The 17,101-nt window shown below is 42.1% G+C and overlaps 1 protein-coding gene across 3 annotated transcripts in view; it reads left to right on the top strand.

Moving 5' to 3' along the window:
* The first annotated feature begins 8,054 nt into the window (after positions 1–8,054).
* The window catches only part of Topbp1 (DNA topoisomerase II binding protein 1), a 50,285-nt gene continuing 41,238 nt past the window's right edge, over positions 8,055–17,101 (top strand). For 2 of the 3 annotated variants that reach the window (XM_052187492.1, XM_052187490.1), the window contains exons 1-6: positions 8,055–8,247; positions 9,299–9,389; positions 12,147–12,281; positions 13,264–13,407; positions 15,114–15,295; positions 16,901–17,097. In XM_052187492.1, coding sequence (XP_052043452.1) covers positions 9,306–9,389; positions 12,147–12,281; positions 13,264–13,407; positions 15,114–15,295; positions 16,901–17,097 — 742 coding nt within the window. In that variant the 5' untranslated portion in view covers positions 8,055–8,247; positions 9,299–9,305. The remainder of the gene's footprint in view (positions 8,248–9,298; positions 9,390–12,146; positions 12,282–13,263; positions 13,408–15,113; positions 15,296–16,900; positions 17,098–17,101) is intronic. The other variant, XM_052187491.1, reaches the window with a different exon arrangement.

Here is a 17,101-nt window from a genome sequence, read left to right as displayed (position 1 = left end):
GCTCTGAACGTGTCTCATGTCCAGGGACAAACTCCTATAGCAAAGAAAAGACATCCAAAGTACTAAGTCATCTCATGGGCTCAGGTTGTCAGACTCCAGATGGAAGGTTAGAAAGACTGGATATAGTGGACCATGTCTGCAATTGCGGCACTTGGGAGACTAGAGGATCGGGGGTTCAGGGGCAGCCTGGGCTACATAGTAAGTTTGAGGCCAGCCTGGGCTACATGAGACTCAAACAAAAACCAACCAACCAAACACCAAATCAAATCAAACCAAAACTGGTTAAAATTCAGAAGGTTAAAAGAAGAAACAGTTTTCAAGACTTTGTGCTGGAGTGATCTTTAGAAAACTGCAGATTTGGGCATGTGTTGCTGCTCTGCACTAGACACTATGCTGAGTGTTTTCCTAACATTAATTTAGGATGAGCATTTGACATGTTTGGCGTGTTTGTTTGTTTTTTGTTTTGTTGTTGTTGTTGTTGTTTGCATTTGGGAAGAAAGGGAAGCACAAAAGTTAAGTAATGTGTCCAAGGTCCAATGAGTATGTCAGAATGAGCACCTGCTTCCAGAGTTCATGTTTTTCTGCATATGTTCTGTGGTCTTGGGCATTTATCCCAGGAACACTACACCATAACCCTAATCCTACCCTAACCCTAAAGGCAACAACCTGTATCCCAAGTTCCTGAGAACTACTGGTTTTTATCTAACCTCCAGAAATCCTTCTAATGTCCAGCTTGAATTAAGCTAAGATTGTCATTTCTGAACATATGCACTCCCTGAGACACAGTAGCAATCAATTCAGACTAGGTCATGTTAGCACCAGTTGCCATAAGATTTGCCAAAGCCTAGGTGATTTAATGGAACAGATGATTATTTTACTCGTGTATAGCTCAGGTGGCAGCCATAGTCATTCATAGGCGTGGGATCTTTTCAGCCAACAACAGATCTAGGCTCTGAAGTGTGCATGTGTGTGTGTGTGTGTGTGTGTGTGTGTGTGTGTGTAGGCAACTTGTGAGAGTTAGTTAGTTCTCTCTTCCCAATATACAGGTCTAGGGTTAGGCTTAGTGACAGTGCCCTTACCTACTGAGCCATCTCTAGTATCTTTGTTGTTCTGCTTTTGATGTGTGGTTTCTAAGAACCATCAGTGTGTTGACATCTAAATGGATATCCAGACTAGAAAACTGTGGGAGATGGTTGCAAGAGCTTCTTACGGAGTTATAAATGGTAAACATGATTCTTATATGTAACCTAGTAACTCAGTCATATGACCTTCACGTAGGTTAGTGGTTGTCAGTCTGTGGGCTCTGACCCCTTTGGGAGTCAAACAGCTCATTCATAGAGGTCACATATCAAATATTTTACTTGTCAGTTATTTACATTACAATTCATTATGGTAGCAAAATTACAGTTATGAAGAAGTAGTGAAATAATTTTGTGGTTGTGGATCACCACAACATAATGAGCTCTATTAAGGGGTTGCGCCATTAGAAAGGTTGAGAACCACTGACTTAGAGGTAAAGTGGATTTCCTATTACCATCCAGAGTCCCTGCTAGGGAGAGAGAGTTCTTTTTTTTTTCAGTTCCCTTTTCTTTCTTTTTGTTTGTTTCTTTTTTTCTTTTTTCCTTTTTTTTTGTTTTTTTTTTTGTTTGTTTGTTTTTTGTTTTTTGGATTTGGTTTTTTCAAGAGAGGGTCTCTCTGTATAGCCCTGGCTGTCCTGGAACTCACTCTGTAGACCAGGCTGGCCTCCAACTCAGAAATCCACCTGCCTCTGCCTCCCAAGTGCTGAGATCAAAGGCACGCGTCACCACTGCCCAGCTTCAGCTCCCTTTTCTAAGCACATTTGCACTCTTTAGAACTGGACTCCCTGGCTGGCAGCCTCTTTCCGGTTCAGTGCAATGTCATAAACTGGAAATGGTTGTATAGATAGTAACCTCCTCCGAGTTGAAACATTCCTTTTGTAAGATGTAGGATGGTCATGAAATTTTGGAGGCTCAGAAAATGTCCAAGATTCACAAGGTCCCTCCAGAGGATAACATAAGCAGTCAGCAACTGCTGGAGAGGAAGACGCTCCTTGTAGCTGCCTGCAAGTTGGACAGTAAGGCCCAGTGTTCATAAGTCATCACGATGGTAGGGGGGCCTTCAGTGGTAGTACTGCCTTTGAGTCTGTGTTCCTACAAAGATTTCCAAACTAATTTGGGTGCACTAATTACTCTGGCCACCCCTTTGTAGGATGAATAGAGTTGGTTTTGTTTTTATTTTTTTTTTCTTTTTTTCTTTCTTGTATTCCTCCAGGAAGAGTCACATAAAAGGAGCATATGTTTGAATCTTTTGTTTTAGTTCTTGTTCTCCCTGCCCCCAAAACAATGAGAACTTTTTTTTATAGACATGATTTCATATAAGCCCAGCCCGCCTTTAAACTCACTGTATAGGCCAGGATGACACTAAATTTCTGCTTCTCCTCCTCCTGCCTCTAAATGCTGGGATTACAGGTGTGCACCACCTCAAAGGTTTATGTGATGCTTTGGATTGAATCTGGGATTTCTGCATGCTAGGCAAGCAATCCTACCAACATTTTCTGTCTACAGCCTCCAAACACACTGTTAAACAAGGGTTTTTCTTTGTATTGTTTTTATTTTTTATTTGCTTATTTGGTTTTGAGACAGGGTTTCTCTATGTGTTCCTGGCTGTTCTGGAACTCACTCTGTAGATTAGGCTGGCCTCGAACTCAGAGATCCACCTACCTCTGCCTTCCAAGTGCTGGGATGAAAGGCATGCACCACCACAAGGTTTTTCTAATGCTTAATTTGATTGGTAATGGCTTAAAAAATGGGGAAATGAGACAGGAAGAGGAAAGGCATTCAAACAATGTGTTAACAAGTCAGTAACCACTGTTAAGACTGAGGTTTAGTCCATTGGGGAAATTCTAGCATTTTCAGAATACGTAATCCTATCCAAGCAGCACACATATAAAAGTTTTATACACCTTCCTGCCAGTTATTCTTCACTAGTCATACATCCTCTAGACACCTGCTTTGTTATGCAGGCAGACCATCAGACTCCCCGTCTCAGAAAATACCTGCATGCAAAGAAACACTTTGCTGGTTGGTAAAAATGTCCCAAGGTGTGTAAGAGGGATGTGGTGGTTGGAATGAGAAATACCCCCAAAGTCTTGGGCCTTTGAACAATCTGTCCCCAGTTGACAGTTGTACAGGTGCTGGCTAATTTTAGGTCAAGTTAAGACAAACCAGAGTTATTTGGAAAAAAAAAATAGAACTTCAATTGAGAAAATGCCTTCACCAGATTGGCCTGTGGTCCATGTTCTTGATTGATTGATGTGGGAGGGCCCAGTTCAATGGGGATCCCTTGGGATGGTGGTCCTGGATGCTACAAGAAAATAGGCAATCACAAGGAACAAACCAGTAAGCAGTATCTCTCTGTGCTTTCTGCATCTATTCCTGCCTCCGGGTTCCTGCCTTGAATTCTTGCCCTGAATGGGTTGCAAGCTGCAGTGTTAAGTAAACTTCTCTTCAAGTTGCTTTTGGTCATGGTGTTTGACCACAAAAGTAGAAATCCTAAAACATTGGTGCTGTTGAGGGAGGTTTAGGTGATGCTCTGTTGATAGCCAGACCAGTGGAGTCTTTTCCTGAGGCTCTGATGGATGGAGAATGAATCTGCTTGGCAGATCCAGTAATGACTCGGAGCCAGAGCTTTTGGATGGGGATCTGTAGCTTCAGTCCCTGAGAACCCACCATGTGGGGCTATGGTTATCAGTCCAAGGTCACTGTGTACTCAGTTTGTAATGTTCTTGAGATACCCTGTGTTCCCCTTGTGCAACACTGTTTGATTACCTTCCTGTTGACTTAGTCCCTTCATAGGGCAGTTTCTGCTGATTTAGTCCCATTTCTTTCCTGGAAATAGTATATGAGACGCTGTAGTTGCTTAAGACATAGCTTGCATGAGACCTCCTGACCCCGGATTTTCTTCTTCTTATCTAATGGCCATCTTCCACTTAGGACCATGTCACTGAAGAATGACTTTCTGGTCCAAGTCAGCACAGTCACGCTTGGACAAGGTATATCACTGGGGTTGGAGTTTAAGAATAAAATGATTTGCCTACTTGCAGTTTGCCCTGTCTTGTGTTTGTAGTTCAAGAGCGGAGGTAGCTGCCAGCTGCCATACTGCCCCTACCATTATGGACTCTGACCCTTTGGAACTATTGAAAGTCACCTTCAGGTAGCAGGAAAGTAATCCATGGAGGAGTCTGGGTCAGTCATGATGGTTCATTACTGTAATCTAAGCATTTGCTAGGCGGAGATAGGGAACAGCATGGGCTCTAGGCCAGCCTAGGCTACATAATGAGTTCTAACCCTGCCAGCCTGGCTATAGAGTGGTGAAACTGTATGAGAGAGAGAAAGAGTGAGAGAGAGAGAGAGAGAGAGAGAGAGAGAGAGAGAGAGAGAGAGAGAGAGAGAAGGAAGGAGGAGGAGAGGCGGAGGAAGAGGAGGAGGAAGAGCAGGAGGAGGAGGGAGAGCAGGAGGAGGAAGAAGAAGAGGAAGAGGAGGAGGGAGGAGGAAGATGAGGAAGGAGGAGGAGAGGAGGAGGAGGGGAGGAGGAAGAGGAGAAGGAGGAGAGGAGGAGGAGGAAGAGGAGAAGGAGGAGAGGAGGAGAAGGAAGAGGAGAAGGAGGAGAGGAGGAGGAAGAGGAGAAGGAGGAGAGGAGGAAGAGGAGGAGGAGGAGAAGGAGGAGGAGGGGAGGAGGAGGAGAAGGAGGAGGAGGATCATGGTAGTGGTGGTAAGGATAAAGGTAGACCATGGTAGACCATTAAGGGTCTTCTCCATGGTCTCTGCCAGAATCCAGAAACAACAGACATTGAAGTCATTGTTTCTGGGATGGGGCTATACCTCACTTGGTGGTACTGACTCAACCCAGAAGAATCCTACACTCTTCCATCATATCTTTCCTACACACGTAGGCTGTCATGGCCATGACTCAAAAGCCTCTCAGGTTTCTCTTCATTTTAGGACCTAGATGCAATTGGCTTTTCTAACAATGTAACACTCTACATTTTTGGCTTTTAAAATTCTTCTTTATTTATCTCAAAGAAGTCATTCTTTTTCTGAGTGTGTCTCCTTACACGATCGACTTAAACACAGCCAGGAGCAATCCACCTGTGATGCTGGCATCCTACTTTAGAGCCTTCTCCCTGGAGCTCACACTGTCTGTAGGCTGTGCTCTACTTCCTGGCCAGCTGAAGCTATCTGCTTACATAGCTGCTAGGTCACTTAAAGTTAGCTCTGTAGCAATAGAGGCTGTTTGCTAAGCTCACTTGTATTTGTATATATTCATTTGGAATGCTGGGAATTTAAACATAAAACCCTATAAGTAAAACAAACAAATCCCTTTCAAGGAAAAAAAGAAAAAAATCAAGGTGGGTGACATCTGAGGAACATCAGCTGGGGCTGGCACCTGGCTGTCATATGCTTGAGCACACACATGTACCTGCACATATGTGAACATACCTAACACAGACCCCAATAACATATATGGTGTGGTGGGGCTGCAGAGGTGCCTCAGTGGTGAAGAGCATTTGCTACTCTTCCAGGCGACCCAAGTTTTGTTTCTAGTACCCACCCTTGTTAGGCAGCTCCTAACTGCCTGTAACTCCAGCTCTGGAGATCCATCGCCACCTCCTGGTTTCTATGGGCACTACATTCATATGCACAAACAAACGCACACATAATTAAAGAAAAAATATCCTGTGTTAAATGCATAAACATACACCATGGTCATTTATCAGATTGCCTGTAGATTGCTCTGAAGTGCACTTTCTTGATTCGTGATTGATGTGGGAAGGTCCAGCCCACTGTGGGTGGTGCCACCCCAGGGGAGGTGGTCCTAGGTGGTCTAAGAAAGCAGGTTGAGCAAGCCGTGGGTGTAAGTCTGGTTGTCCTTGGCCTCTGCTTCAGTTCCTGCCCTGACTCTCCTCAGTCCTTGGTGTCCTATCAAGTGTCCTACAGATATGATGACAGCTCAGGACAGAAGTACATTTTAGCCATGCACTGTGGCTTCTTTTTCTCAGCTCTACCAATATCTTTGAGGCACTGCAGGGCCTCATGTAACCCAGGATACCGCCTGCTTAGCTAGGGCACAGCCAATGTTATATGGTGCTGGAGATGGAGCCCAGGGATTTCTGTATGCTAGGCGAGTACTCTACCAAGTGAGCTCCATCCTCAGCCTCTAACCTCTAATACTAAGTATTTCCCTTCTCTTCCCTAATGGGCATTTACCTCTGAGCCTGTGTTATTACTATTCATCTTTGTTAATGAAAAAAGTTAATGATACCTTTAAAGCAGGACCATTATAATCACGACAGTGTAGCTGGGCAGTGGTGGCGGACACCTGTAATCCCAGCACTCTGGGAGGCAGAGGCAGGCGGATTTCTGAGTTTGAGGCAAACCTGGTCTACAGTGTGAGTTCCAGGACAGCCAGGGCTATACACAGAAACCCTGTCTTGAAAAAAAAAAATCCAAAAAACCAATAAATAAATAAATAAATAAATAAATAATCACAACAGTGACCAGCAACCCTGAATATATTGCACATAAGAGTAGAGTTTGGGTTGGATGTGGTGGCATGTCTTTAATCTCCTAAAAGCAGAGGCAAGATCACTTGAGTTCAAGGCCAACCTGGTCTACATAGAGAGTTCCAGGACAGCCAAGGCTATGTAGACACACTCTCTCTCTCTCTCTCTCTCTCTTTTTATTTGGTTTTTTGAGACAGGGTTTGTCTGTGTAGTCCTGGCTGTCCTGGAATTCACTCTGTAGACCAGGCGGACCTCGAACTCAGAAATCCACCTGCCTCTGCCTCCCAAGCGCTGGGATTACAGGCGTGCGCCACCACGCCCGGCTGGTGACACTCTGTCTCAAAAATAAAATAAAATAAAATAAAATAAAAATAATAGAGCTGGGGATGGCTAATAATTCAGCATTTTATCAGTAATTTACCCTTAGCAACTTTTAAGAAGTAACATAAGAAGGGGGTTTTGGTTAGAACCTAAGAATCTTCTTACTGTAGACAGGCCAGAATAGTCAGATATCACCTGGGGACGGTGAACACTGAGAAAGGGCAGGGAAGGATCTAACTGGACTTTTACAAGGAACTACACAGGTATGCCTAGGAGAACGACCCAGAGTAATCAGACTACAGTTTGGCTAAGTAAAGATTCTTAGTCACAAGATACCGAAAATACACATTAAAGGGGAAAACAAAACAAAAAGAATACTGAATAGCCTTATGTAGAAGAATGGATCTAGATTCTAATCTCTCTCGCCTGGTACAAAAATCAATTCCAAATGGATTAAAGCCCTTAACATCAGACCTGAAATCTTGAAATCAAACTAGGCAAGGACTTTCTCAATAGAGCCTTAGTTGCTCAGGATATAATTCCAACAACTGACAAATGACATGGGACCACGTAAAGTTAAAAGACTGTGCATAGCAAAGAAAAGTTAATGAAATGAGGAAGCATACAGATGGGAGAAAAATCTTTGCCAGCTATACACCTGATAGAGGATTTCTAGAAATACAAGTGTTAAAAGTCTGAACGTGAAAAAACAACCCAAACAATAAATTAGCGAGTCTTTCATCATCGTCTTCTTTCTGTTACTGTTTTTGGCTTGGATCGTTCACCCACTCTGGGGAGTCAGAAAGACCTTGACTTAATCTTATCATTTTCCCGTTTACAAGCCGCTATAAGTTCATGGAGTGTTTTCTCCTGCACTGCCCGGCACAGTGGGGAGAATCCGCTGGCTGGACACACCCCCTAACCCCCACCCCCACCCCCCGCCCCACCTCTGCAGGTTCTGGACTTCTGTTGATGGGTCCGTCTGGCTGCGGCCCCAGGCCGTGAAACCTAAGTTCCGCCCGGCCGAAACTGCAGCAAACCCAACCCATAGAATCCAGAGCATCTCCGGAAAGAGTGCACAAGGAACGCCCTCTTCCGACCGTTCCACTTCCCAGAGCGGGCCCGGTGGCGTCACTTCCGCCGGAAGAGGTGTTGCGTCTGCTTGGTTGGCGCGAAAGTCGGTTCCTGATCTTGGCCCTTCCGGGTTCCGCAGCGTTAGCTTCGGGTTGGGGGCGCCGCCGAGGGCGGGGGCTGCGCGCCGGGCTGGCGCCCGACCCCAGCCGCCGTCCTGCCGGCCGCGCGCCCCCCGACTTGGTGCCCGTGGGCCCTCGGGCTCCACTTAGGTGAGCGAGCGCCCGCTCCTCCCGGCCGGCATGGCCGCCCGGCGCCTCTTGCGGCCTTCGCGGCTCTACTAACCGGCGGGTGGGCCTCAGATACCCTGGGAGCCTGGGGCAGTCGCATGGGCCTGTCGGACGAGCGTGCACGACCTTGCACAGTGGCTGCTTGCGTCCAAAGTCCGTTAACTTAGGAGCAAATCTTACGGGCTGTGGGTACCAGCAGCCACAGCCGCGCTCTGTGTTGTCTTTAAGCCCCGTGCAAATGAATGTCTACTGACTGAGGACCAAACCAAGGGACTCAGGGTATTCAATCAGGAACGTTAATTTTGTTCCTACATTTGCAAGGATTCGTGTCCTTCTCTTTTTTCTCCTTCGACTTTGCCCACCTTCTGGGGTCTTTGTTTTTAAAGATTTATTATATGTAAGTACTCTGTAGCTGTCTTCAGACGCTCCAGAAGAGGGAGTCAGATCTCATGGATAGTTGTGAGTCACCATTTTGTTGCTAGGATTTGAACTCAGGACCTACGGAAGGGCAGTCAGTGCTATTAACCGCTGAGCCATCTCTCCAGCCTCTTCTGGGATCTTTGTAAACATCTTGAATGAGTTGATGAACCAAGCCAGCTGTCTACTTAGGCATTCTTGTCTGCATAAGAAAATAGTTAATTCGCAGGCCGGTTGGTAGTGGCGCACACCTTTCGTCCCAGCCAGAGCGGAGGCAGAGGCAGAGGCGGGCAGATCTCTTGAGTTCCAGGCCGACTTAGCCTACAGAGCGAATTCCAAGACAGCCAGGGCTTGTTGGGGGGAAAAAGAAAAACCCCACAGAAATAGTTAATTTGTCCGGGCAGTGGTGGCGCACGCCTTTAATCCCAGAGGGAGGCAGAGGCAGGCAGATTTCTGAGTTCAAGACCAGCCTGTTCTACAGAGTGGGTTCCAGGACAGCCAGGGCTACACATAGAGACCCTGTCTTGAACCCGCCCCTCCCAAAAAAAAGTTGATTTGAACTTTTAATTCCCTACCTGATTTACTTTTGTTGTTATTGACTGCCTTATTCTCACAGTTCAGCTATGTCCAGAAATGAACAAGAGCCGTTTTTTGTGAAGTTTTTAAAGTCTTCGTACAATTCAGAATGTTTTTTTAAAGCTCTTGAGGTAAGAATAATTGGATGTATCTTATTTGATACTTGTGCTCATTCTCATGTCTTAAATATTTTTGATTTGTTGGATTTTGTCTTAGAAGTAGAAATTTTAATGGAGTTTTGCTACAGCATATGCTTGATACAGATAAATCACTGTTATATAATTTTTAGTTCAAGTAAGTAGACCATTATGGTTTTTTGGGGAGGATTGAAATCTGTTATGACAATTGAATGTTGACCTACAGTTCAATATCTGTGTGTGTGTGTGTGTATGTGTATGTGTATGTATGTATATTTATATATATATATAAATGTGAATGAAGGGGGTAGTTTTGAGCTTTGCCATTCACAAACCCTGGTAATGTCCTTGTAGCTTGGGAATCTATTAGAAATGCAGAGCCTTTAAAGTTCACTCACTTAGCAACCATCAATTGAGTGTTCATCATCTGATAGGTTTTCCTCTAGCATAATACTTGGGGTTCACTAATGATGAGAAAAAGCAATTATCTCTCTTCTTTCAGCATACATAGAATAGGAAATTAATAGGTATTAATCAGGTGATAAGCAAGAAACTATATCGTATGGGACCAATGGAAGAGTTGAGGCTTAGTCTTATTGTGTGTAGCCCAGCCTGATCTGGAACTCTGCCCTGCCTCAGCCTCCTGCATGCTGAGATTGCAGGTATGTGTCTCCCACACCCAGTACCTCTGTAATGTGTTATAACGGGTCTAGTACTGTGGGAAAATGAAAAAAAAAAAAAAAAAGCCAAAACAATTTAAGGTTTTCTAGAACATGTTTGTTGGAGGAGAAAGACATGGAAAGGTTACAACTTAAAACTGAGTGTGGTCAAGGTAGGCCTTATGGTAGAGATATTTAAGTGAATGTGGGAGGGTATCTAGTAGAAGGTTCAGTGAGAGGAGACATGCAGTGTGTGTGCGTCTAGTCAAGGTTAGTATGGTAGTGTATAGAACCACAGGTGGGCAAGAGTATTATGGAATGCTGGAGAAGTCATGTAGGTCCTTATGAGCCTTATGAAGACTGAGTTCCATTGAAGTGGATTTTAATCTGAAGACCATAAAGGTAGGAAGCGCTAACCTCACAGTTGTTTTTTAATCTCTATACATATCCTATAGCTTGGGAATCTATTAGAAATGCATGTGACATGCGCACAATAATAGAAAGAATTTAAAAAAAAAAAACTTTCTCTTAAGGTTATATACTAGTGTTTTTAATCTCCTCTTGTATGAATTGGGATGTTGAAGAAAGCAATACTCATTACAAGAGAAATTCTGGACAGCTTTCTATACAACCTGGCTGTTTTATTATTAGTTAATATCCAGGGGCCTAGGAAAAAAGTAGAAAGTCCTACTACATTTCAGTGATCCTCTTAGCAAATCAACTCTGACTTTTTACCCAGTATCCAGTATTGACTGTGTCCAGGGCCTGTATAGGTACTAGGTTTCAGGATATGCTAGTAAACAATGTCCATCGTGGAATGTTCATATGTGTGAGTGTGTGGGGGTGGTGTCCATGTGCACATGCATTTGGAATAGTATCTGCATACCACAGTACATGTGTCGATGCCAGAGGACAACTTGAAAGAGTTGGTTCTCCTACCCTGAGGTCCTCAGACTGAACGGCAAGCACCTTTACCTGATGAGCCAACTAACAGACCCAAAACATTCCTTCTCACAGGGAAGAATTGCAACTATATACATTTACAAAAGAACCAATTTTTTTCCGTCATAAAATGTATTCACATGGTAGAGGAAGTGCAGTTAGGAAGCAGGATGACCGTGGGAATGTTGCTTAGTGGTAGTTGTATAGTGGGCATAAAAACCTGGTTTTAGTTCCCAGTACTGCAAATCAAGAAAGGTATCTCTAGGAAGTGGCATTGAAGCAGACCTATTGAAGTGAGGGATCACTTCAAATGAAAACTTAAGAGATGAGTATTCCCTGTAGTAGGACCAAAAGCAGAACCTCTTAGGTCATTAGTTTCTTTCAGGTATAGGGTTTGGGGATGACTAGAATTAGCCAGCAAGGTAGATGTAAAGATGAGACTTGGGAGATAAGTGAGGGCTAAGTTTTATGATTTTGCAGACTTTGATAGAAATGAAGTTGCATGGTGGTAATGCATATTTAATCTTAGCACTTGGAAGGTAGATAGATTTCTAGGAAATTGAGTCCAGCCTGGACTACAGAGTTGAGTTCTAGGACAGCCAAGGCTGCACAGAGAAACCCTGTATAGCGGGAAAAGATTTGGGACTGACTCATGTGCCCTTTCTTTTTGTCCAGAGGCTCATTTCTGCTGTATTCCTCAGTTTCATCTTATTTTGGGGGGATACATTTCTCACTGTTGTAGAGCCTACTGATTTGTTAGACTGATTGGCCAGGGATGCCCTGGACTCCAGGGCACTCATACTCCTCCCCCTGCTGTTTATGAGTGAGATTATGAGTACATGCCTCCATGCTAGACTTTTTACATGGGTGCTGGGGAACCAAATTCAGATCCCAGGCTTACACTGCAAGCATTTTATCAACTGAACCCTCTTCTCAGCTCCTGGTTGGTCTCTTTAAAAGGATTACTAACTTTGTAAAGAATAGATTTAAGGGAGGAGACCAATTCAGGGGCTTCTGCAGTGGTCTAGGTGAGAAGCAGTGCTTTATTTAATAAGGAAAGGACTAGGTTTGAAATGGGCTCTTGGCACTTGTAGGACTTAAATTTAGGGAACTAATTTCTATTACATTCTTACTTGTTTTTTTATTTCAGTCTATAAAGGAATTACAATCAGAAGATTATCTTCAGATTATTACAGAAGAGGAAGCGTTGAAGATAAAAGAGAATGACAAATCGCTTTATATCTGTGACCATTTCAGTGGCACTGTTTTTGATCATCTTAAACAGGTTTGCTGTTTCCAGAATACTTATTTGGTGGTGGATTTTGCTTTTTCACCCTCTCTTTTTTTTTTAATCTGTATGTACATGTGCTTGTGTGTCTGTCTGTCTCTGTATGTGCACACCTGTGCATGTGTGTAGGGTCTCATTCTTCATAAATACTGTCATGAGTACTATGAATACTTTGGGGTTCTTTGGCCTTGGGGTTCCTAGACATCTGAGCTGCTTTTTTGTCTGGTGCTTTGTTTGAAAAGCATACTTGAGTGTTTTTTCAGTTGGTATAGCATAAGATTACTGCATTAAGATTCTGTTTCTTAGGAAAGATGCCCTAGTGGTTAAGAGCATGTACTGCTCTTCAAGGGATCTGAATTTAATTCTCAGCACCCATGTAAGGTGGCTCACAACTGCTTATAATGCCAACCCCAGAGGGATCTAGTACCTCAGACCTCCAGGTTAATCTGTACAAAATTTGTATATACCTATATAAAGGCACATATACATACATATAATTTAAAATAATAAAAATAAATCTTTAAAATACATGTATTATTTTATGTTGTAAGGGTTTTTACCTGCATGCATGTTGGTGCACCACATGCATACCTGATGCCCTTGGGGGTCAGAAGAGGGTATCAGATCCCTTGGAATTTAAGTTATAGGAATTGAAGTTTAATCCCCTGACTAGGTGCTGGAGATTAAACCCAGGTCCTTTGTAAAGGCAAAAAGAGCTCTTAACTTTTAAAAATATCATTTAAAAAATAATAATAAAGACTAAGTTTGTTTTAAGTGATTGAAATTTTGGTGGCAATTAGGAAGGCTCTTGTAGTTGTGCTTTTGAGGGTGCATGTTTATTTAATGCTTGCTTAAGAAATTATGTGATAGTTTTTTTCTTCTAACATTTCATGTTTTTCTGCAGTAGCTGTTAACTTCTGTGAGTAACTAATAAATGTTCCAAGTTTAATTTCATGATCTTTTCCTGAACTTTTTACAGCTTGGCTGCAGGATTGTTGGTCCTCAAGTAGTCACGTTTTGTATGCACCATCAGCAGTGTGTCCCAAGAGCTGAGCATCCAGTCTACAACATGATTATGTCTGACATAACTATATCCTGTACAAGCCTGGATAAAGACAAAAGGGTAGGCAAGCACTGAAAGCAGCGGGGCTGATTCCCCACCTGACTTTCCCTGGGATTCACACAGACCTCATACATGGGGTTCACAGCTGTCAGACCTCGTGCATGGCTCCCAGTGGTGTTGTTTTAAAGATTACAATATAATTACATCATTTCCTCCCTCTAAATCCTCTCATACACCACTCCTTGCTTTCATTCAAGTTTTCAAATTTATAACCTTTTTTTCATTTTTGTTATATGCATATATGTATATACATATATAATCTTGAATAAATACAACCTGCTTAGTCTGCTGCATAATGCTACTTATATGTATAATCTCAGAATTGACCATTTAGCCGGGCGGGCGGTGGTGGCGCACGCCTGTAATCCCAGCACTCTGGGAGGCAGAGGTCGGTGGATTTCTGAATTCAAGGCCAGCCTGGTCTACAGAGTGAGTTCCAGGACAGCCAGGGCTATACAGAGAAACCCTGTGGGGGGGGAGGGGGGACAAAAAAAACAAAACAAAAAAAAAGAATTGACCATTTGGCATTGGATAATCAGTTGGTGTGCCCTTCCCTGGAGAATGTGGAATATGATTTGTAGAAACACTGGTTAAGTGTTTTATTTTGATTTTTTTTTTAAAAGTTACTTTTTATTTCTACAATCAGTAAGCTTTGTTTTGAATCATTTAGTGTTTTTTGGAACAGAAAATTTTTAAAGAAAGTATTCTAATCTGGGTGTAGTGCATGCCTTTAATCCCAACTCTTGGAAGGCTGAGAAAGGCAGATTAGTGAATTCCAGGTTAACTAGGACTACATATTAGTAAGACCGGTCTCAAAAAAAAAAGAAAAAGAAAAGAGAAGAGTGACTCCCGCCTATAATCCCAGCAGGGGAGAGACAAGGGGAGTGTGTCTCTAATTTCAAGGTCGGCGCAGTCTAAGGAGTGATAAGAATGGCCGGCTACAGGGATACCACGTCTTGGGGGAAAAATGCAATCAGAAGCAACATAGTTTTAAGTTATAGAATTTAAAAGAATAAATACGATCACTTATTAATGATAATAATTCTATCTGAAAATGTTTCAGTAGGTGACTGTCACTGAAAGTGCTTAAACTTAAGAAGGCTATGATGTCATTAGCAATATTAATCCACAAGGCCACATTGTTATAAATGTGGTTGATTAGAAAGTATGTGACTGTTGAAGAAAACAGTTATTTTCAGGTTTTTTGTATTTTTTTTTTAAGGGGGAAGGCTGTGGATTGAGCCCAGAGACTTGTGCATAGCAGGCAAGCATTCTACTACTGAGCTACACCACCAGCCTACAAATAGTGATTTTTAAATTTAAAATCGATACACTTCTTTCCAAAAGCAATTAACTACTTAATTTTTTAGTGGTAAAAACATTTGTATGTTCAGGCTGGCAACAGTAAATGATATTTAAGGGGAGCTGAAGAGATGGCTCAGTGATTAAGAGCACTTATTGCTCTTAATGCCGACCTGGGTTTGGTTCCCAGCACCTGCTAGATAGCTCACAACCATTTGAAACTCCTTTCAGGACACCTATCTGATGCCATCTTCTGATCTCCAAGGCATGCACCCAGTGTATAGACAGACACTCAGGCGAAACACTCATACGCATACATTTTTTTAAAAAAATTATAGAATATTTTTTAAAAATAGAAGAGTTGTTTTTCTCTGATATTAACATATTTTCTTTTGGGTCTATAGGAAGAAGTTCACAAATATGTACAAATGATGGGTGGACGAGTATACAGAGACCTTAATGTATCAGTCACTCACCTTATTGCAGGAGAAGTCGGGAGCAAAAAATACTTAGTTGCTGCGAATCTGAAGAAACCTATTTTGCTTCCTTCTTGGATAAAAACGCTTTGGGAGAAGTCACAAGAAAAGTAAGACACATTCATATGTTTGTATATTTTAAAAAATGATACATTTGAATGATTTTGACATTGTTGGGTTTTCAAGGGGAAGCTTTATGATATCTCTTGATTTGTTACTGAGAAACAAAATAGGTCTTTGTTCATTTCTCCAGAGACAGTAGGTAAGATGACATAGATTCAGCAGTGCCTGGAGGGCAGATGCTTTGATAATGAAATTCTTTTCTGCATCAAATACATCTAAAATAATTCAGTCAGGCTTTTGTGTTAAACTTTGTAACACTGTGCCCCAATATTAAGGTGGAGAGTAAAGTAGCTATTTTGGCAGCTCTGTTCCCTCCCAGGTAGGGTGGAGATGCCAAGAAGAGTAGAGGTAATATATACATAAAATATACATATATGTAAGCCGGCAGCTGAGAGGTGTAAATCATTCAGTGTAAATCAAGCCTATTTTATGCACTGGGCTGGACTTTAGATACATGTAGAGATCAGAACAGGGCAACAGTTTACCTTACGGAGTTTGGAGGTACACTTCTGTTTGCCCTAAAATTGGATTTATAGTCATAAATCTGGGTATCTGAATTATATCAGCGTTCTCTGGCATTTTTCTGCACTTACTTCAATACTCTTAAGCATGTACTCAGTATATTACCTAGTTAGTACCAGCCTGATGACATTAGCACATCTGTTATTGTGGCAACAAAATAGCAATAGTATTATTGATGCTCTGCCAAAAAGCATTACTTGTACTTATCAAGAGTAATGGAATTCCATGTAAATCTTCAAGTTTATTAGAAAATGTTTATAATTCCACTTTTAATCAACTTAGGAATACTTTTATGCCTACCATTATTATATCTATATAAAATTTTCCATGATAGTCTTCAATTCTAACATGTTTTTCTACATTTTTCTACAATTTTATCAGAAATATTTTTCACGTAAATCTTAAATTCTATTATAAAATATTTCTATCCCATATTTCAATTAATTTAGCAATGTTTTACATGTATACCACTTTACTCCTTAATTTTTCATGAAAATTGTCAATTTTAACTTAACGTGTTTATCTGAAATATTTTCCATGTAAATCTTTAAAGGGAAGTGTTTTTACTTCCCTTTAAAAAAAAAGTAATGGAATCTGGGTGGTGGTGGCACACACCTTTAATCCCATCACTTGGGAGGCAGAAGCAGGCGGATTTCTGAGTTCGAGGCCAGCCTGGTCTACAGAGTGAATTTCAGGACAGCCAGGGCTACACAGAGAAACCCTGTCTGGAAAAACAAACAAAAAAGTGTCTATTTTATACCAGACAACCGGTAAACACTAGGTTTTTAAGTACAGATCTAGTCTTATAATTCTGCCAAATGCTCCCCATTTATTAGCAAGGACTTAAGAGTTAATAGAGCTTTCTTTAAGATTGTATTGCTGAAATACAAGTTTTTATTAGAGATGTGGGACTGAGCTGGATGAGCAGTGAGTGTAGTCCTCAGTCTCGGTTTTCCTTTCTCAACAATGAGAGCTGTTGAGACTGAGCAGAGAAGGAGAACAGTGGGCTCTGACAGGATCTGAGTGCTCAGGCTCAATTGTCTCTTCTTTTTTCCACTTATTTTTTCCAGAAAAATAACCAAATACACTGACGTAAACATGGAAGACTTCAAGTGTCCTATTTTTCTTGGTTGCATTATCTGTGTGACCGGCTTAAACGGTATCCACAGGAAGACAGTCCAGGAGCTCACGGCCAAGCACGGAGGCCAGTACATGGGGCAGCTGAAGATGAATGAATGCACACACCTCATTGTGCAAGAACCAAAAGGTAA

The sequence above is a fragment of the Apodemus sylvaticus genome, chromosome 7 (assembly GCF_947179515.1).
Source record: "Apodemus sylvaticus chromosome 7, mApoSyl1.1, whole genome shotgun sequence".
In the NCBI taxonomy this organism is placed as follows: domain Eukaryota; kingdom Metazoa; phylum Chordata; class Mammalia; order Rodentia; family Muridae; genus Apodemus; species Apodemus sylvaticus.
Note: the sequence above shows the minus strand (reverse complement) of the source record. Positions and strands in the feature narration are given on the sequence as shown.